This window comes from Eumetopias jubatus, unplaced genomic scaffold (assembly GCF_037043125.1).
Source record: "Eumetopias jubatus isolate StellerSeaLion01/CBP00866 unplaced genomic scaffold, mEumJub1_p1.0 scaffold_5, whole genome shotgun sequence".
NCBI lineage: Eukaryota > Metazoa > Chordata > Mammalia > Carnivora > Otariidae > Eumetopias > Eumetopias jubatus.
The window spans coordinates 141,143,901-141,166,544 of record NW_028274811.1 but is presented as its reverse complement, the minus strand read 5'-3'; the positions used below and the strand labels follow the sequence as shown (position 1 = coordinate 141,166,544).

Here is a 22,644-nt window from a genome sequence, read left to right as displayed (position 1 = left end):
AATCCAATCAAACCTGAGAAACTACATCCAACAACTGGAGAAAACACATTCTTTTCCAGCACACATAAAACAAATGTAAAAATTAACCACATACTTGGCCAAAATTCAGTATCACCAAATACTGAAAGAGTGAATTTATAACATCTATGTTTTCTAGTCACAAGGCAATTAAGCAGGAAATCAGAAACACAAGGATAATCCTAATATAGAGTTTAAATATTAATGGGATGATGATTTGTTAATTCCTATCTCCCAATTAGATTGTAAGTTATGTAACAGAAATTGACAGATCAAGCTGGCCAAAAAAGGGGGAAAAAATTTTTAATGATGTAAATATAAATTTTTAAAATAAGCTTGATCTCAATAAAAACAAAGGATATGAACATATAATTCACAACCACAGAGAAATACCAATGGACAATAAACAATAAACTACCTCGCTAGTAATCAGGGAAATGCAAATCAAAATAACAAGATATCACTTTTATGCAACATTAATGATTTCTTAATAACTAATAATTGGTAATTTCCCATGTTGGTCAGAATAGGGGAAATGGCCACTGTCCTACAATGCTGATGGAGAGTCATATTCATATAGTGCTGACAGTGGGCAATTTGGAAGTGTTTGTCAAAAATTTCATGGTGCACATTCCATAACCCAACATTTCCCCATCTGACTCAACTCTACAGTCATACACTCAATGTGTGTGCAGAGTTCACTGCAGTGTTTTTACTGCAGTCAAGATTTATAAACTACCTAAATGTCCCTCAACAGGAAAACTGTTAAATAATTTGTTAGATTCATTGTGAAGAATATATACATTGGTTAAAAAATAATAAAGGGTCATACGTACTGATACACTGTCAAGTGAAAGAAATTACAGAACAAGGCAGGTAGTAGGGAAAGAGAAACACTATAAATACACAGAATTGGAATATATATGTAAATGCATTCTTCAGACAGTCTTAGAAGTAACAGTCTTAACAAGGGATCACCAAGATTGTGGTAATGGATTGGGGGTGGGGCCCAGGAGGTAAGTAAAAGGAGGGATTATCCGTTTTTATTCTACTGGTTTCTTTCCTATCTGAATTATTTAAATTTTAACATACATTTTAACAATATCACATTTTCCTGAATTATTTGTGTAGTTTATTTTTAAAGATTTTATTTATTTATTTGACAGAGACACAGAGAGAGAGGGAACACAAGCAGGAGGAGTGGGAGAGGGAGAAGCAGGCTTCCCGTGGAGCAGGGAGCCCGATGCAGGACTAGATCCCAGGACCCTGGGATCACGACCTGAGCCGAAGGCAGATGCTTAACGACTGAGCCACCCAGGCGCCCTACTTGTGTAGTTTAAAACAGTTTTGTAAATCATTAGACTTACCCCAAATTCCATAGTGATGCGTGGTGGCTCATGAACTAGTATTCAGCCTCCCTCACTGATCACTGATTGGGAAGCGTTCTTTCTCTTTTCCCGAACTGATTTAAATATAATCCTGAAAGGGTTTCTCTAATATCTTCCATGCTTTTTTCAAGCCCAGCTAGTATCTTTAAAATCGTCATTCTGAACTCTAGTTCTGACAATCCTGTAAATCTTGGCACAACTTAAATTGAAGCATCTCTAAGATACATTTTTCTAGACTGCTCATTCTTACTGCAGTTGGGGAAGGACATGGGACAATGTCTCTTAAGCACTTTGAAAAGTGCCTGGTGCACCAGTGCTCAAAAAATGGTGGCTCCCATTATCAGGAAGTGTCTCTAGAAATAGTCATTGTGGCGCAACACAAACTCTGTAACATGTGTGCTTGTTTCCCTGGCTCCTCCAAGGTTCAGCCGTGGTCAGCCTGAGAAAGTGTGTCCACGGGGAGGTGACCAAACATACTCTTAACCTCCTACTCCAGATCACTCTCAACCCTCCTTAAGAAATACTTTCGGTCCTGGAAATGACATGTTGAGATTCGCTTAAAGTAAACACGTGTCTAATCTACATCACTTTCCATAGCTGTTTGCTATGCAATCAAGTCAGCTTTAATCCTTAAATGTCTGGAGGTCAATAAAGCAATATATTCATTGTACTGAGTTCTGAATGGGTTTACTATACGAAAGTTAAAAGAGGATAACTGTATCATTTCATTATGGTATAGTCACTTTGCTGGCACGGTTTGGTTCTGATCCGACATCTAGAAGAAATTCCATTGTCAGACTCCAATAGCACATGAGAAGTGAGCTCTCTCACGTCTGAAGTGCTAGACAAACTCAGACTCACACTTGATGAGGAGCTCTGTGTTACTTTTTATAACATACAACTGCACCCATGTAGAGTTAGCACCTTATCTGCTGTAAGGACCCTGTCTTCAAGTTACAAACTAAAGCTGCCTTCAACTGTGACCAATATTCTCTTAGTCCTTCATGGGAATAGTAATCTTCTACGAGCATGGAGCTGCTAGGAAATGGTTTTAATGCAGAACATGCAGTGTGGAGACATTATCAATTCTCTCCTTACTCTCAATGAAACTTTATGCTATTTTATTGAAAAATGTCCCAATTGTGTACCAACCCTTTGCTGCAATATTGCCACAAAAATTAATATGCTCAGTATTTGCTCAAGGTTTAACTGCTGAAAACATGTTGCTGACCATGCAAAACAATTTTAATTTACTGTGTATGTCGTTTAGTACCTATGGTTTGCAGCTAAGAAAAAAGGCACTTAATAAGTAATATAAATTATTTTTCTTACTGTATCAAAATCTGATGAAGAATATTTTTCTAGCCGTCCAAACTAAAATATGCACTAGCTACCAAGATATTGAACTGCAAATTAACCATGCTAATATATGCAATTATTATCACGTTTGGCTTATTAAGTATTCTATGAAATTTATTTTGGTCTAGAAATACATTTCAATTTTTGATAAGGCAGAAGTACTATATGTACATTTTTATGTAAAAGATATTGTTTTTATTTTATGTATTTATTTATTCACTTAAAATCCCCCACACTTTAACCCTATTTAAAATACATTTAATGAACGTTATGGCCACATCATCGTCTAATGGAAGCTTCATATTCCTATAGTCCCCGGTCCCACCGAAGACGCTTGGAAACCACAGTAGAAATGGTTTTCCCTGACCAAACATAACATTCCTTGTACCTTTTGCCATGCTCTCATGGACTATTTGATAAAAGAGTTACTCAGTCAAGGAGGCAAGGACAGTGTTACAACCAAGTTCTTTGATGATGAGTATTTACACATCGTTTATTTTCAGTAACTAATAACGTCATATTTTCTATGCATCAAAACAAGAGTAATTGTGGCCTCCTTGATCTGGAAAGGGCATGCCTGTGAGTTCAAACAGTATTTGTCTAATGCTCACTGTGAGTGCTCTTAAAAAGCCTGTACCTCTAAACCAAAATTATATTTCCCATTTAGAAAAAGAAAACTCTACTTATCTCTCCTTTTTCCTTCCTCTATTTCTTTGTTGTTTCCAGTTATTTCCAGGGTAACAGAGTCTTTCCTGGGGATTCACAACCAGCCAGAGAGACTCATTCTCCACATCCCCTCCCACCAGTGATGAACCTCAGGAGATGGTCAGTGCCTAGTTCCTGCTTAATTACAGTTCCTCTGGTTGTTAACTAAGAACCCAAACTGCTTGAAAAAATTTTCTCCCTCAAGCAAGATGACTTGCCATGAGTAAAACAATCAGTAGTAATTAAAAAACCTCATTTTCAAATATAGTTCGTAAGTTTTACATCAAAAAAATTGCTTCTCATCTAAACTCTTTTAAAATGTTGCCCTAAGCAAAAGGCCCTCTTTAAAAAAACCTAAAGCCAAACCAAAAAAAAAAAAAAAAGCCAAAATGCAATCACTGTTTTTCAAATAACAACACTGCTCCAATATTTATGAATCCAAATAAAGGATTTTTTTTGTCTTGCTGACAAAAATATCTATAAAATATTTAATCATCGATATAGTGCAAATATTTTGGTATAGACCACTAGGTGCTATAATTATCTTCAATTTAAACTTGTTGTGCCCAGATAGTCAATGGGCAATCAAAATGTGAATGCACTCCCTAAAATCACTTTAAATGGATTTAACATTCTGCTTGAGTTCACATACTTCACACTCTTAAACCATTTAAAAAGTGGCTATTCCAAAATCTCTGAACAGAGTAAAATTTAACTCCCCCAAATTGCAGAGTGTAAAAAAAAGAAAACAGAAATGTTTGATTTAATCAAATCGAATCAAATAGAAAAACAGGCACCTTTTTTGAAACAAACCAGGTGAACAATAACATATGTCAATTAAGTAAATGGAACCTGGGCCAAATGTATTTTCAAACAAGATGCAAAAAGTAGAGAAACATCTCTAACGTGATGGAATTCTGTGCACCATGAGACACATTTCAAGAATATAACTGGAGTTAACAGGAAACACTAGAGGGCAGAGTTGCATAGTGAAGTTCTTCTAACTCTAACTGGAGAAAGGGATACCAATACTCAGATGTTTGCTCAGATAAATCGTCAAGACCGGCCACTAACTGACTTATTTTGAAAGACTTTAAACTTTTAACAGATGACCTAAACTCATCCACTACAAGAGGCAATCAAGCAAATTCAGGAAACCCAGATAAGGACTCCATGGACAATACTTACCCTCAGCATGATCTATTTTCCCTCTTGCATGTGTTGATAAATACAAATCTTACCCCCCATGAAATGACCATCATTTTTCTCCTGAATAAAGGATTCTTAATAACCCACTTTGCTTATGGCCTTTGAAAGCCAAGGGTTGTAAGTTATAGATGACATTTCCAGTCAAATTTGGGGAACTGATTATTCCATTTTGGTTGACTAAGTACCATAAGCTCAAACAAAATGTCTCCATATTATTAAAAGTTTTCTGATGAGATGGAAGGAGTGTTCACCCTTCAAAACTCCCTTATATTCATATTCTCTGTCAATGGCAGAGATTTAAAAAAAAGATGGGTTGCCCAGCATCTTGTTGCACTGATTAATGGAAGCCATTTATTCCAAATGGATTTTGGAAGCCCAGATGTCAGTTTCTGTAGCTCCAGAAGCAACATAAAAAGTCATTTCCACTCTTTAAGTCAATGTGTGACTTTCATAGTGCCCAACTCATGTTCAGTATCTCCCAATTATATTACCTTGAAAATCACAGCCTCCAACATTCATTCTCCAAATAGCTAAGTTTCCTAGATGACATTCAATGAGATGATGGAGCTTCTCTTTAAAACAATCCACCTCAAAGATTTTATGTTTTTCAACACCAGGAGAAAATCGGCCCAATATTCATTTTTACTTATTTTATTATCACTATACTTATAAAAATCATTGTTAAATGATTGTTTAATGATTTAATCAATGTTAAATGTTAAATGGCTGGCTCAGTGGGTGAAGCATATGACTCTTGATCTCGGGGTCCTGAATTTGAACCCCACACTGGGCATAGAGATTACTTTAAAAAATAATTACAATCCAAAATAGCTGAATTTCTCATATATCACAGTTTTTATTTTAAAATCCTAACCCCTTGATAATTCTGTAGATGGAACAGTGAATAACTCAAGGACAAATTGAGCATCTGTGACTCTAAAATACAATCTCACTATCCTTCTTCTCTTAATATCTTTTTGTACTCTTTTTCCTTGCTCCTAAATAACCAATATATTGAATCTTTACCCTGACATTTGGGATATTACAATGGATTAGGAAATTGGCCACTATCAAGGCTTTTAATATATTGATGCAAATTATAAAACTATAGGCTATAAATATTGACCTTGCCAGTTCACAGAAAACTGAAACCCAGAATGAAATGTGTTTCAATGGGAAAATTAGTCATAGTGAATATTCATTCACATACCCTATTTCTAGAAAGCCATAAATTAAAAAATTCTGAGAATCAAAATCAAAGATCATGGATTGGTAAGCCTTCTCTGACCAACCTACCTAAAAATTTAACCATCCCTTCCCAAGATCTCTCCTTCTTTGCCCAGTATTTTTTTCCTTAGCACTTACCACTAATTTTCTCATTATTTTATTTAGAGTTTTTTATTTATCCCTCTCTGGATTGTATGTCCTCTGAAGGCAGGGATTTTATTTCTTTTGTTTACTCTTTTGTCATCCCTAGTCCTGGAACAGTGCCTGTCAATTAGTAATTAAATATTTGTTGTATTACTTAAAGAAATAACAACAAATACAAAATCTGGCAGAATTGTATGTGTTACAACTCTTGTTCTAACGAGGTTGGAAGTCTGGGATTAGTAAAGCACCATCACATGCCAAGAACTCTGAAAAATGTTACTTGATTTAACTTTCCCAAAAACATGATGAAATTAAGACCTATGGCATCGCTGCTGGTCACATAGCTTGGTAAGTGGTTGAGTTAAAAATTTGGACCCTGGTCTGCATATTGCTAAAGTCCACTCTTTTTTCTATTATATCACACTGACCCTCATATAATCTCAACCCCTCTAGAAGATGTGTAACAAGTCTTTTAAAGGAGGGGCTTAAGTTACAAAAGCTAATTGTGTCCACAAACTCATACTCGGGAGGCTCTGGAGACCTTGGAAGAAGCAGTTGAATATTTATGAGTGGCAATAAGTATCTCCTACTTACTTGAAAAGCAGAGTCCTACAACTCCTCAATTACTCACACCAAGTCTCAGGTGATTGGGGAAAGAAAAGATAATGAAAAATCACGGTTTCTTCATGATTATGGGAGAGGACAACTGCACAAATACACGGGTTAACAGAAGACTTGATGGGGATTGAAACACATAATCTCATTTTGCACATAATCACCATGATTTCAGAATCATAGATTCTCCCTAAATTCATAACTTCACAAAGAAGCTAGCTCAACAACGTTTATTGATTTTCAGAAGGCTCTATTCCAGGAATAACCATATGCAGGTCCAAATTCCCTTAGCTGCCAACAATCCAACTATATGCTGTCTGCAAGGATACACTTTAGATTCAAAGACCAAATCGCGTGAAAGCACAAAGATGAAAAAGGATATATATCTAAACAGTAACCAAAAGAGAGCTGGAGTGGCTATACCACTCCAGTGGTTGGTACCACAGTATCAGGCAAAACAGACTTTAAGATAAAAATTGCTACTAGAGACAATGGATGTTTTGTCATGATAAAACAAAGTCTCAAGAAGATATAACACTCATAAACATATTTGCTTCTAATAACAGAGCCCCAAAATACAAAAAGCAAAAACTGACAGAAAGGAAGAGAGAAATAGACAATTCAATAATAGTTAGAGATTTAAATACCCCACTTTCAACTAAACAGAAGATTAACAGAAAATAGAATCCCTGAACAACACTATCAATCAATATGACAAGCACACATTTATAGTATACACCACTCAACAACAGCACAATACACACTCGTCTCACAAGTACATAGAACATTCTCCTCACAAGTACATGGAACATTCTCCAGGACAGACCATGTATTAGGCCCAAATCCCCTACCCAAAATACTTTGGGTCATATATGTTTCAGAATTTGAAACTGTCCAGATTCTTAAAATATGATATGGTGCATTTTCAACATAAATGGAACATCCCACATCCTCAGCAAGGTCTAGGTCAACATCCTATTAACTAATCACAGTATTTCTATGGCAAAACAAATAAATATTGATCTTAACTGATAGCTAGATAAAGACCATGAGTAGCCTCAAGTAAATTCAGATATTATGTCTTCAAATAAATTACAAAAAAAAAAAATTAAAACACACATGTTGCTTCAACTTTCAAACATTTTTCTAATGGATCCACTTTCCCTCATCTCTGCCACCATCATGATCTACTATTATGTCCTTCCCATCCACCCACCAAGGAAGCCTTCTAACAGCATTCCTGCCTCAGCCCAGCCTCTGTCCAACCCAGTCTCCACAAAGCAATCAAAGACATCTATTATTACTACTATATTACTCCTCTACCTGAGACTTTCCAATGTCTTCCCCTTGCGCTTAGAATGAAACATGAATTCCACACGATGGCCTGATGGTGAGGTGCGCCCCTGCTTCCACAGCGACATCACTTGCTCCTTCTCCATCACGGTCCTCTTTTTATTCCCTCCAACACACCGAGCTCTTACCTACTTAGAGTCTTTGGTTTAACTACTCTCCCTTTCAGCAGGTTCTTCAAAGAGTTTTTCAAAGGTGCGATTATCATCAACCTTTCAGTCTAAGTTCAGATGTTGCCTCCTCAGAAAGACTTTCCCTACCGCTTCCACCTAGATATACTTAGACTTCCCCATAATCTTTTTTCTAATAAAATGGACTTGGGAGTATTTTTAGGTTTACATAAAAGTTACGAAGCTAGTATTGAGTTCCTATGTACTCTGCACACAGTTTCCCTCGTTAACATTTTACATGACTAGGATATGCTAACACTGGTGCATTGCTATTAACTAAGCTCCACACTTTCATAGGATTTCACTAGTTCTTCTCCAGTGTCCTTTTTTTTTTTTTTTTCTGTTCCAGCATCCCATCCAGGACACCACAACAGTACATTTTGTCATTACATCTCTTTAACTCCCTCTGATCTGTGACAGTTTCTCGGACTTTCCTTATTTTTCCTTCACAATGTGGAAGAGCCCTGGTCAGGTACTTGTAGGCTCTCCCCCAATTTGGTTTGGGCTGATGTTCTTCTCATTATTAGACTAGGTTATAGGTTCTTAAGAGGAAGACCATGGAGGTAAAGTAGTCTCATCACATCATAACAACAGCCTATGTTATGAATATGACTTATCACAGATAATGCTAAATTTGATCACCTGGCTAACATCATATTTGCCAGGCTTCTCCCCTGGATGGTTACTCCCCTGCCTCCTTCCACCTTGTAATGAATCTACTCTTGAGAAGCAGGTCACTAAGTACATCTCACACTCAGGAGGGTACAACTGGGGCACAACTCCATTGTGTGAGATGCAAAAAAAATATTTGGAATTCTTCAGTTAGGGAGATTTGTCTCTTCTCCCTCATTCACTTATTCAATCATTTATTTATATCAGTATGCACTCATGGATGTTTATATTATAGTTTAAGTTATAATCCAATACTACATTATTTATTTCATTGCTCAAAGTATTCCAGATTTAGCCAGTTCAGGTTGGCCTTTATATTGCTTTGCTATGCCTCCATCCCTTTGTTTTTCAAGCACTTCTTTACTTTCTGGTACAAGATACTCTAGCCTCATCTTGTGTAAGAACATCATTTTGTATGTGACTGGTTCCCTTTATTGGAAAATGGTATTGGAACCAAGATCTGATGCTAGGTGAGTTTATTACTACTGGAGTGTCACTACCATTAGGCCCTCTCAGCAGACAGAGCTAGGAAATGGATGTGTGTATACTAACCCATGCATAGGCACATATCTATAAATATTTATATCTATCTTGAGCAAAACATGAAATTTATACTGATGTCTCCAACTCTAATCCAGGACCACATGGCTCACTCTAGCATGCCCTGTCTTAACCACTCAGTTTATTTCCAGTAGAAGTATTAACATAATCTATAATTACCTAGTTTTAAAAATTTATTTGCTTACTTATTTACAGTCTATCCCTCATCATCAAGGATTTAAAATAAGAAGCAGAGGTTTACCTAACTCTGTAGCTCTAGAACCTAGAACAGTGCCTGCTACATAATAGTGGTTAATTTATTGGATGTGTGAAAAAATAATCAACAGAAAACTACTGATTATATAATTCTTAATAGGGAATAACAAAGATAGAATATTTTGAAGCTAACCCCTGACATGAGTAAAATCATATTCTAGACCAAAAATAAACACATATTAATCCATCACTATGCCCTGTTATATTAATAATCTCCACATATTCATCATCACTTAGCATTGAAATTTTCCCTACGAGCAATTCAAGGAATGGTTGGTGTTTTCCTCCTAAAGTTTACTGTAGTAGACCTTAATCATGTCCAAAATGAAAGTAGCATACTCTATCTCAAATTTCCTTTTCTGTAACAGTAAAGTGCAGGTCAGAGAAAAGATGTAGGCAGGAGGCAGGGAGATGAGTCACCCACTGGTACATGTTTCACCAAATTACTCAAAAAGTTTTCAATACACAAGAGTCTTTCCCTCCACAGTCTACGAAACATGTGTCATCCAAAGCTACCCAACAAATTTTGGCACAGTTACTTATTATCTTGTTGGCTTAGCATTTTTTCACTTTAAGATTTTATTTATTTATCTGACAGAGAGAGAGCTAGCATGGGCAGGGGGAGGGGCAGAGGGGGAGGGAGAAGCAGACTCGCTGCTGAGCAAGGAGCCTGATGTGGGACTTGATTCCCAGGACACTGGGATCAGACCTGAGCTGAAGGCAGATGCTTAACAACTGAGCCACCCAGGCACCCCAATTTTTCACTTCTTTATACTGCTTCTCAAATTGCTGACAAGTCTTGTCTAAATCTGAAAATGACTTTAATAGAAGCTATAGCGGTAGGACTGAGAGTCCACCATAAAAGTAAAGGAAACAGTTTCGGAAGGGATGAAAAGGTGATTTTACATTCAAAATTTTCTTTCAACTTCCAGGTTTGAGCTTGGGCATACTTGGTCCTAGAGGATACAACAAGGGTAAGGATCAATAACCTTTCCTCTCTAAAAGGACTGGAGCTTCCTCTGGCAAGCTCCCATCTACTTGCTCCCACTAAAAATAAGGGAAAATGTTTTCAAGAAAAGGAAGAAAAAGATGGAATGACCATAAAACAAATATTTACTGAATGCTGAATATATTCCTAGTAAACCCTATGCTCTGTTCTACCCTACTATAAACTCTTTAAGTTCTTTATTTTTTCTTTAAACTAATAAAGAGATTCCTCTTACATGCATATTCATGTAAAAAAATTGCAAATGTAACATAGAAAAGAAGTTAATACTGGGGGAGGCAGTGAGGGGAGAGAAAAGAGCAAAAGTATTTCCTGGAATATTCTTTCACAAGAATCTAAGTAAAAATCCCTGATATTTGTGAGAAACGTTATTATTCCTAAAAATCTTTTTTAACAGGCTGAACAAACCAAGGCGAGCCTGTATACATTTCTTGAAATAGTTCCTTGTTTATTTGAACTATATTGTAACTCAGAGTCATGACACAAATGAACGTCAAGGCACAAGTGTATGTCCATATATAACAAAGGAGTGCCCAGAGGGTTCCTGTAATTAGAGCTAGATGCATATGGGAGGGCCCCCCGTGCCCAAATTAAGCTTTGGCCACTTGCACATAATTAGCATACCAAAATGAGAAACAAAACCAAAAGGCATATTAAGGCAATGACACTCTATTACTATGATAAGGATACACCACCCAAGTGTTATCAAAGTGAACTGTCTTGAAGAGACAAAAACTGGAGAGAGAGCATGGTTTTTAGACAGTAGTTTCCAGAGCATACCACACCTAAAACAAAGGATGGAATAAGAAATGTCTCCTCAGTAAATTCTCTTATTGACTTTGCCTATATAGAAATGCTTCCAGGTTTCTGTCATGTCTTCCCACGTGACTGCTTCCTGCTGAGGCCATCCACCTCTACCTACAAGGGACATCCGTTTGGCTAAATCTTATAGAACAGCTGCTGAATTATAAGTTATGCTCACAGGGAAGATGCTGTCAAATATCCATTATACAGAAAGCACAAGCCACAGTGCAGTTTTTCCTGGAGAGACCTCTGAGTCTACCATCCATTTACTTGTAATTGTAGGCGACCATCTCCTGTCAGTCGCCTCCCTGCTGCTCCGAAAGGTCAGAAGCACACACGCTTTGTCCTCAGTCATACCACATTCTACCCTTACAAGGCCCGAAAATAGAAGGAAGCCAAGTTTATCAGTCACATCACAGCAAAGCCACACGCCAAGCAGGAAATGAGCAAGGAAGAAATAGTGTGTTCTCTTGCTACATCTCCCTGTGCTGGAGTATTGTTATCACCAGTGGAAAACCACATCTGAAGTTATGTTACAACTGTACATTTTGTTAAAAAAAAAGTCACCTCGTTTTCTCTCAGGTGACAGATTCCACACCAAAAAAGTTCTCCCAAGTAGACATTCTTAGCGGTTCGTCTATACCCATGATCATACAGCAAAATTTCCAACAAATTATTCAAATTCTCAGAACAAACCCTAGATGAAATTCTTCAACCAGTGACAACCTCAAGAAAGCACGTGTGTCACACATGGGTAATTCCACATTCACAGGGTCTCTTTTCATGACATTTTATTTTTGAAAAGAGCAGACATGTCTCTCTGGAACCTTTTTTTTTTTTTTTTAGGTTTAAAAATAGATCCCTCTATTACTCTTAAGGCTTTTTCCGGTGGTCTGAAGAAGTGAACAAACTTTGCCCTAGCACATTGAGAACAGAATTATTAGAAGAGCAATTTAAGAACAAGTTGAGAACTAACAGCCTGTAGATGGCTGACGTGTGAACAATGAATGCAACTTGTTTTCCTTAAGACATATTCTCACTGCATGAATATGAACATGACCCCCATGGTTCTGTTTATCTTAAAAGCCATTTGCTTATTCATTCATTCATTCATTCATTCATTCCACAAGTATTCACTGAATGACCACCGAGTGACCAAGAAAGAGAAGTTTTCCTAAGCTACGTTGAGCTGTGTTAGGAAATTTGTTCTAAAACTCTTCCCATCAGCTTGCTCTCCTAGAAGGCAAGCTTGGAAACCCCAGTCAAACTAAATATTATTTTAAGACATTCAAAAGGGGGTATTCTAAGCATACCTGCTGGGTTGCAGATAGCCTGGAAGGACTTGCTTTAGGAATGGATCTGCGAACCCTCTCTAAAATGCATTCTACAACTCAAGGAGATGAAATGGTGGCCTAGTCCAGGGACGCTGAGGGTTTATTCTGGGATGTCTCTGCCTTCCGCTTCTAACTTAACTAAATCTGCTCCTGGAAATGGAGAGTTTGAGTCTGATACAACCAAGAAACGGTTTGGAAAAAACAATGGTTTTAATATTTAGTATTAAGAAGTTAATAGCATTTTGTTATGGAGCTACAGTGCCACCATTTTCTGAATGATATAGGTTTATGATGATTTCACTCAAAATTACAAAGAAACACATACAAATGTTGGAACACTTCACCCATTTCATCTTCTAAGAGGTCAGAAAACACCTATGTCCATAGAGATACTCAATTTGCGTAAATCAGGGGTTGGCAAACTTTTGCCAAATCCATTTGGGCCCAATCCAGCTCAACACCTCTTTTTGTGTTGCCCACAAGTTTTTAAATTTTAAATGGTTGGGGTTGGGAGGGGAGACAAAAGGAAGATATGCTTTCCTGACATGTTAAGGTTACATGAAATTCAAACTTCATGGCCTACAAGAGAAGATTTAGTGGAACACAGACACACTCACTCCTTCATACAATGTTTATGACTGCTTTCATGCTAGGACAGTAACTATAATATTTTAGGCCCTCAAAGCCTAAAATATTTACTCTCTGGCCCTTTATAGAACAGATGTTCTAACCTCTGGTTTACATAACAAGATAAATATCATCAGGTGAAGACATTTTGGAGCCATAGCAAGGTTCCTTTACCGAACCACTCCCAAATTTTCTTGCCACCATAACTTGCTTTGACCAAAAAGTCTGCCCAAGCTCCACCCCAGCGGGGGGGGTGAGGATGGGGGTTCTTTCTTCTACAGGCAGCTGGGTGGGGGGGCCAAGAAAGTAAAGAAGAGAAAGGTATCAAAGTGGAAATATACTTTAAAAGAGGGAGGGAATGTACCAAAGCAAATGTGTGTAGAAGACAGTTTTGAAGAGTATCACCCATCTGGGCAACACCGTCCCCAATCCTCTTTCAATAAAGGGTAGAAGCCAACACCCACACACAATGCCTAAAGACTCCATCTCTTTTTACTACCATCTCAGAACAGAATTTGCCTTGAGACAAATTGTAAAATCCCAGTACATGTGGCCTATACAATAAGTAAGATGGCTTATAAGTAGTAGTACACAAAGTATAATTTACATATTTTATTCAGCAGAGAATCATTAATCTATTCTAGCGAGTAAAATGAAGATTCATGTGTTTTGAGAATTAGTAAGCAAATGAAACAAAAATAATTTCAAAGGCGAGCAAACTGCCTCATGATGTGTTCTTTGTTTATTTTGACATTTTTAATTACCTATAAAATATGCCAACATATGCATTTAAATATTACACTTTAATGTTGTTTCTCAGTTGTTTAGGCATGGTAATGAAAAGCTTCTCCTCAGCTTGCCATTTGCTAGCAAACCTACAGAGAATGTTAGTAAGAGCAACAGTTGGAAAAAAAAAGGGGAGGCTCACCACGCGAACCAGGTTGTACGCATGCAGACATTTTTAAGCTATAAAACGCAAATGCCTTGAAGTATTTCAAATGACAGCACACAATACTGCTAAAGTTCATGCTCTGATGTTTTCTTATTACATTTTCAAAATCACAGTCGATTTTCTAGAATAACTTGCCAACTTCTCCTAGTGCATCAGCTACATTGTGAGAATGACTACATCACTTCTGAAGGTAGTCCGCCCCTTTCATGCCACAGCACCATTTAGGGAAATAAAGACTCCAGTGTCCCCAAGAAGTTAAAGTTTTATAAACACTTTACAAAGAAGGTCCAGAATATGAGCCCCGAGGAGGCTACCTGGTGCCAACTTCCTCTCTAACTCAAAACTGTCATGATGAGTGAGCCCCAGGGTTTTAAGAATTTGGATAAAAATGAAAAACACTCCCAAGTTCTTCTCCCTCTCAGAAGACCTTCCCATCATTCTTCCTGCTATGAGAAGACGTGTTGCACACAGCACACTGTAGGTGTTGAAAGGAAAAGCCATAAGGGGAATGCTGATAAAAATGTGAGAGGCTAGGGAAAACGTCCAAGGGCCTAATACTCATAAAGGTATATGGCCCACAGGCAACTCTCGATGCCATCCAAGGCAAGATCCTTCCTAGTCCTTTCCTTTGGTACTCTAAGTAAGGGAGGAAGAAGGAAAGCTGATGGACGCCACTATTCGCTCTGACAGATGCTCTGCCAACTGTCTGCGTTTCTTCAGGATCGCCCCCTCCCAGGCATCTCTGGGGGCTTCTCCAACCTCCTCCCACTTGCACACATCCCACCCAGCAGAGGGATCTCCCAGTGTAAAGGAATGATGCCTGAAAAGCTGAGCAGCACTGCTCTGTGCTTGGCTACCTGTGGAAGCATCTCGTAACTCCCATTAAGACCCGTGGCTAGGGATATCTGGAGAGTACATATGCTCTTGTGTGCTGAGACTGTCATATCGCATTACACCCGAGTTTTTTAAATGCTGATTCTTTCATTATTTACGAAAGCAAATTTGTTCAGACACTGAGATGGGCTCTCCTAGAAAAAGCGGGGGGGTGGGGGGGGAGGGCATGGTGGTTAAACATCCAGGGAAAAAGAATGATCTGGAAAAAGAAGTCCTTAACTTCACGTTGTTGACAAGAGTTGAAGGACACAACAGGGATCCATGAACCACTGAAGGTCCCCATCTGTTAGCTGAATGAACAAGTAATAATAATCAGAGCCAACATTAAAATGGCACCTACTATGTGCTGGGCACGACTCTAACCACTTTACATATATTATGTATTTAGCCCTCAAAATAGTGGATAAAATAGGTGCCCTTATGATTTTTTAAAGATGAGTTAACTGAGGGGCGCCTGGCTGGCTCAGTCGGTAGAGCCTGACACTCTTGATCTCAGAGTCACGCATTCCAGCCTGATACTGGGTTTAGAGATCACTTTTTAAAAATGAGCTAATGAGGCACAAAGAGTTAAGTAAGTTGTGCAAGGTAATACAGGGAGTACCTTCCATTTACAGTGTATTTTTCTATGTTTAGGCAGTGCGCTATCTTTTATAACAAGTCTGAAGTTTCCCATACAATATGTTACCAAATAAATGTTATCTCTTCAAACATCAATATTTCTTGAACAAGTACAGAGAGCATTCATAAACCTGAATATAGCTTAATTAGTTAATGTCACCAACATCTCAAGATAAATTTGATCTTATATATTCTTAGATTCCACTAATTTTATACCATACTATGAGATTCAAAACAGAATTAGCTTTTACTCTTAAAATATTGTTAGTGCACCATCTTGAATATGTTAATCAATAAAATAGATTCTGCAAGTAGGTAGGAGGGTAAATGCATGTTAATTACTTGGAATGTCTTAATTAACTCCTACTGCTAATGACAAAGCAATTAAGGTTTAAGTATGTTTAGAGGATATATCAGTTTTCTACCAGGTTATGTTGCTGAACATCACTAAAATCCAAAGGAATAGGAGTTTTAGACCCAAGTTCTCAAAGACCTCTAATACTAAGGAGAAAAACAAGTAAAATTAAAGTTTTAGACTCTTTGCAGCACGAGGCCCCCCTCCCCCCCACACACACCTGTTTCCTGGTTAGCTGCTCCTTTCCCTTCTTTGTCTCCATAACCCTCTGAGCACCAGGAAGTACCTCATGGTAGTAATCACTTCTGAAAGTGCTTGAGGGTATGCATCAAGCTTCACTCCATACATTTTTTTTTAAAGCTTTCTTTATTTCTGAGCGCTGGGAGGGAAGTTACGGTGGTGCTTGGTAACCTATCTGGGCTTAACAAGTACTTAATGCAGAGACCAGGGTAGGTAGGTAGAGCTATTTTTAGAAGCTATCTCCTATTGTGAATTAAAGACAGCCACTCTCTTTGAAAGGACAGACTCCAAAGGTGAAGTCTATTTTCCCTTCTCTTGAATGTGGGCTGGCGCTGTGACTTCCTTTAATCAAGAGAATACAGCATACATGAAACTGTGTTACTTCCAAGATTGGGCCTTAAGAGATCACAGCACTTGCACCTCAACCAGCATACTGTGAAAACTCCAAGTCACAAGGAAAGAGAACTGAGGCACCAGTTGACAGCCCCAGCTGCCTTCCAGCCAACAGCCAGCACCAAGAACAAGTCATATGAGTGAGCCATCCTGGATTGGAGCATTCTAGTCAAACCTCTGGATGGCTATGGCTCCCGGCTGACACCACATATGGAGAGGAACCTTCCAGCTGACCTCAATCAACCCAGGCTCTGAAGAGATCATAACTGATTGTCGTTCAAACTACTAAGTATTTGAGAGGGTTTGTTACACAACAATAAATAGTCAAAAACTTTCTAGACCATCTTAGAGACCCAAGCTAATACCAGTTCCTGAGTGACTCAGCTTTGCACAGGACAAGCCATGATAGGGCCAGAAATGGCTCTGATGGAATTGAGAACACTTTCTAATATGGGGCATGGAGGCTAAGACCATGGACCTCAGAGCCAGACTGAACAAATGTGAATCCTGGCCTTGTCCTTGACTAGATACATACCCAGGAGAAGTTAGGTAACTTTTCTGTGTCTGTCTCAGTTTCCATTTGTGTAAAATAGTGATCATACTATCCCCTACCTCACAGGTTTGTTATGAAGATTAAACATCAGTATCAGCATATGTAAAGCACTTAGAACAGTGCCTGGCACAGAGTAAGTATTCAGCAAATATTCTCTATTAATATTATTATTTATTCTCTCTTCTATTCTACATCCAAGGAACCACCCACTCACAGCTGTGGAGGTCTCTATACTTAGGACAGAGGGATAGGGAAAGTGATGGGGGGGGCGTTGCCAAAACATACTTCCTGTTGGATCCTACACCATGAAGAAATGGATTTCTGCCGGGTTATAAAAGCATGAATGTGATAAATGTGACATCTGATCGGCCTCACACCAGCAAGGGAGAAAACCAAAAATCAGAGTGAATGCTCAGTTTGTACGTGATCCAGAACAGAAATATCAGACAATTAATAAAACTTTATCTGAGAATAAATTGCTCCTAGGTAGAAGAATCCACACTGTAGGAAATTTATAACTGATTTCCACTCATTAGGAGTACTGACTGAGCTTTTATACATATAACACAGTCCTGGAAAGTTACTTTCTTGGGCATGATCTAAGCTATCATCATCACACTCATATCAACTTTGTTTCTGAATATTATTTTGTAATTCACTCTAACAAACAGGTCACCTTACAGATCAGGGTAGTATTTGCATATGTCATAATAAAATTAATTCTAGTGTATTAGTGACACTGGGTTAGTTTTGGGGTTTGGGTATTTTTTTTTAATTTTTTGGTCATATCATATACACACTTTGGGGAACTGCTTTTGTTAAAATGATATTGAATGATTTGTTTTATGAATGAAGGAAAACATAGTAGCAATCAATTCATTTCGCTATAGAATTAGTAAACAGTACTTTTTCCACCAGCTCTTTGTCTCTTCTCTATTTTAAAATTATATCAAAGACCTATTTCTGTTTACTTCAAAATGAATCATCCCACATGAGTTAATATATGGTAGCCATAAGTTTCTGAAATACTTAGCATTCTATTTGAGCTCTAGAACATCTGGCCATAATGCTTCTCATGGGACTTTTCACTGGAGTTCCAAATTCCCCCTTTCTCATCTCCCCATGTTTCTAGTCATAGACTTATTGTACATCCACTGATACTACTCTTACCCTTATATCCATACATGATTTCAACTGTTTCTCAGGACAGCTACGATAGATCCATAAATTGATACCCAGGTAGTTCAATCAATTAGAGGCTCTGGGAACACGCGTCAGGTTTGTGCCTATCTTCAGCATGATAGCATCACTTATCCACATTAGTTCTTCTTCTTCTCTCCAAATTATTTATAAGCCTTTGGTCAACTTGAAAAAATCCACATTTTCATCTCATGCCTGCTAATCATGCTTTAAATGATGACTATCAAAGATGCAAATTAATTGCAAGCCATACGAAGGATGCACAAATTAAAATCTATGAAATTTAAATTATTAATGCAGTAGTAATTCAGCTTTCAGGTTCCCTCTGCAATCCCTAACAGTTTCACCTATTTTACATTGCTCAATGCAAATTACTTTGGTTAATTTAAACAGAAACAAGGGACACCAGATTTTATGACTTTCTTCCCCTCCTAACTTTTCGATCCCCTTCCCCCCTTCCTTCTACTGTGTACTTCGTCTCTGTTTTGAACCTACTCTTTCATGTCTGCTTAACTTCAGCCCCACGTCACCACCAGATCTCAAGTATACACTATTCTGCTTTAATATGTCATTCTTAATATTTTGAATTTTACATCCCACCAGTCTATTCAAAGAATCTGAATCAGTTTCACCATGGAAAAAACCAAAGCCTATTTTTCCCAAGGGCATTTGTAGGGTTATGGGTATTGTGTTTTATGTGATCATACACAAAAAGTTTAAGAATACACACAATTTTAGTGGTATTATTGAGAGTAACTGTTGGAAATACTTCTGCATCCGCTATGTAGTTGAACACAGCAAATGAAAGTAGCCAAATCTTCCAAATGCATCACATGAAAAAGAGCCTAGTTAAGTGAAAAAAGTTTTCAGATTAAAACTAATAGATTTAACTGAAGTTTCCAGACTAGTAAAGTTCAGCTTTACTTGCATGTGTCTCCCATTAACAGAGCCCATCCTGGGCTTCAGTGCATAATTAACAATATTATTATTAAAATAAATTGTGTAATATTTCTAATTAATAACTAGTTTAATTGAAGTATAAGACAGTTTACCAACTTGCCCCAAACAAAGATGGGCATAAGTTTATCAAAAAGTAACAAACTAATAAAGGAAACCACTTGAATAAGATGTCTCTTTAGCTTCCCAGATAAAAATGTCACAGATTTCTCCAAGCACAACTCAACAAATTCTAAATCTTGGCTTTATTGTATTTACATAAAATGTTTTTAAGTAGCATATGTAAATATTCTTAGTAGTAACTGAACTCAAGTGCACACATGGTTAGCAAAATCATTTCAGGGTAAAAAAAAAAAAATGTCATGGATGTTTACCTGGCAAGGCTGTTTCATTTTAATGGCTATGACATGGTATCTGTAACAGCAGAGCTCACAGGTCCAGGAACCCCTCTCGCTGATCCACTTCAGCAGGCACAGCTGATGTGTATACCGTACTGACCCATCACAGCGGCAGGGATTTAACAATTCCCCCTGAAAAGAACACAGCCCATGTGAATATTTATGCTCATGTCTCTATTAAAAAAAAAAAAAAAAACTAACCCTTGCTTTCTTTTCTTTCAAAGCCATTTACCCGGAAGCATACAAGCATCAAACTATCCGAGAAAATAAAATTAAATTTTTATACCTCTGATGGGAATGAAACTGAAGTCTTAAAACTATTTCAAAGGTATTGCTGAGAGTTATGACATAAATGTTCTACCAACATACAAAATGTCTGCAAGATATAGCTCCCAATACCCTTGGGGGAAATCTGTACTATGAAATCTCTTTAATAACTTCTAAGTGGATGGTCAGATGCATTTCCTCTGCAGTTATTCTTAATCATCGCTAAAGAAGAAATGCATGGCATCCCAGAAAGTAGCTTGCAGTAGCATTATGCTTTTATTTTTTTCTAAATGTAGCATCATAAATATTGACCTAGGGCACTATATTCCTGAAAGCCTGCATATTCTTACACAATTAATTTCCTTACCTTTAAAAATATTAAACCTAATGTTTTCTCAGACCACATTTTGTAAGAGATAAGTTATCCTGTTGTCTCCATGATTACTCTCATATAAGTTTGCATGCACCGCTAATGGAGTTTTTAATTTTAGTTTTTAATTTATGTTTCTAACAAAACACAAAATACATTGTTAGCTAAATAGGCTTTCTTTCACAAGGTGAAAATACATTCCTATTTCCCTTGTAAAAACTTTAACACGCTCTTCACATCAGTGAGATTAAGTCAACATAACTTGCAATATGTAAAGACCCTGCCCTTTTTGGTTTTGGCATGACTCATCCCCAGTTTGTATTCTAAGACTATCTACCTCAGGATACATTTGTAGTAAAGGGGACATAGGTTTGTTTCTAAAATCCATTTAGCAATTCACAAAAGAGATACTTAGGGCATGATCTTGAAAGCACCTGAGGAATGCGTAACTGCAAAACCAGGTAGGAAAAAAAAATAAGTGTAGATCAAATTAAACCCTGCATTCGCCACCGGGACATTTTCATCTGCCTTCACAGCAAGGGAAAAGGGAACCCAAGTAGCAGTCGCTCAGTTGGCCGGACCAGACCAGCGGGGTGGCAAGGAAGGGGGAGGCGAGCTCTGTCCGTGGTGCTGAAAGGTCGATCCTCCCGAGCAGGAGCGGGTCCAGTCCCGACCAGAGCCCACCGCCAGCTGCTCCGAGGTCTCCCGGGGCCTTACCTGCTCCGCGCCCTGGAAGCAGATCTTGCAGATGGGCTGGTGGTGCTGGTGCTGGTGCCCGGCGCGCTGGTCGCCACCACCGCTGCTGCTGCTGCGGCTGCTACACACCGAGCGCGTCTCGGGCTGGTCGCCGGCGCCCCGCCGCTCGCCCTCCCCGCCCGCACCGGCCTCAGACTCCCCGGGGACGCCCTTCCCCGCCGCCGCCGCCTCAGGGACCGCCGCCTCCGGAAGGCGCCTCGGACCTTCCCCGGAGTCGCCAGCCGCCGACACCTCCTGGCCGGCGGGCGGCAGGGGCACCGGCGGCGGCGGCAGCTCGTCCGCGCCCCGGCGTCGCGGGACCACCTCCTTCGGCGGTTCTTCTGGTCCCGCGGCGCGCTCGGGGGACGCGGGCGGCGCGGGCAGCGGTGGCAGGTAGCGTGGGGCCGCGGGGACCGAGGCCGGCTCTCCCGGCGGCGGCGGCGACGGTGGCGGCGGCGGCGGCGGCGGCGACGGGGGCGGCTCGGTGTCCCCACTCTCCGCCCCGCGGCGCAGACTGCCGCTGAGGCCGCCCTCAAAGCTCATGGTGGTGTCGCTGCCGCCCTCCTGTCAGCCCAGCTGGCGGGCCGGGCTCGGGCAGTAGCCGAAGGGAGAACGGAGGGGGCGGGAGGACAGAGGGAGGAGTGCAGGGAGGGAGGAGGGTGGGAAGGGGGACCGGGGCGCCAGGGGCTGGGGGGCGGGACGGGGAGGGGACGCGGAAGACCCGGCGGCGGCGGCAGTAGCGGCTGCTCCGCGGAGCCGCCGACTCGGCTCTGATGGAGGCGGCGCCGAATTCGGCTGCGCGTGAGAGCCGCGCCGCGGGGGGGGGGGGCGGGAAGGGGGCGGGAGGCGGTTGATGGGGAGGGGAACCGGAGCAGAGCCGCTGGGGGGTGGTGGGCGGGGGAAGGAGGTGGAGGGAGCTGGCGCGGGGCCGACGGGGAGGAGCGGAGGGGGCGTTCCGGGGTGGGGGGGATGTGGAGGCAGCGGGTGCGAACCCTGGCTGGGGTGCGGAGACCTCGGGCCGGAATTCAGGGAGGGGAGATCCCCGAGCCACCTCCACGGACCCCGCCCCGGGGCAGCTCACGTCGGTTCCGGGGCGGACTACCTCTCTCCAAACGGCGCGGCACTGCGGCTCTCGGGAGTCTGGAGAGGGGGGAGGGGTCTGAGGCCATGGGTCCAGAAACCGTTACTGGGAAGGCAGGTGGGATGCGGCAGCGCGGGGCTGGGTGGGGCCGGGATGGTCGAACCCGAGACCCGCGTGGGAGTTGGGG

The 22,644-nt window shown here is 40.0% G+C and overlaps 1 protein-coding gene across 1 annotated transcript in view; it reads right to left on the bottom strand.

Annotated features, from left to right (window-relative positions):
- The window catches only part of MARCHF11 (membrane associated ring-CH-type finger 11), a 98,816-nt gene extending 76,897 nt beyond the window's left edge, over positions 1 to 21,919 (bottom strand). The window contains exons 1-2 of the mRNA XM_028097914.2: positions 21,359 to 21,919; positions 19,981 to 20,136 (exon numbers count right to left, since the gene is read on the bottom strand). Coding sequence (XP_027953715.1) covers positions 19,981 to 20,136; positions 21,359 to 21,919 — 717 coding nt within the window. The remainder of the gene's footprint in view (positions 1 to 19,980; positions 20,137 to 21,358) is intronic.
- Between the last annotated feature and the right edge of the window lie 725 nt (positions 21,920 to 22,644).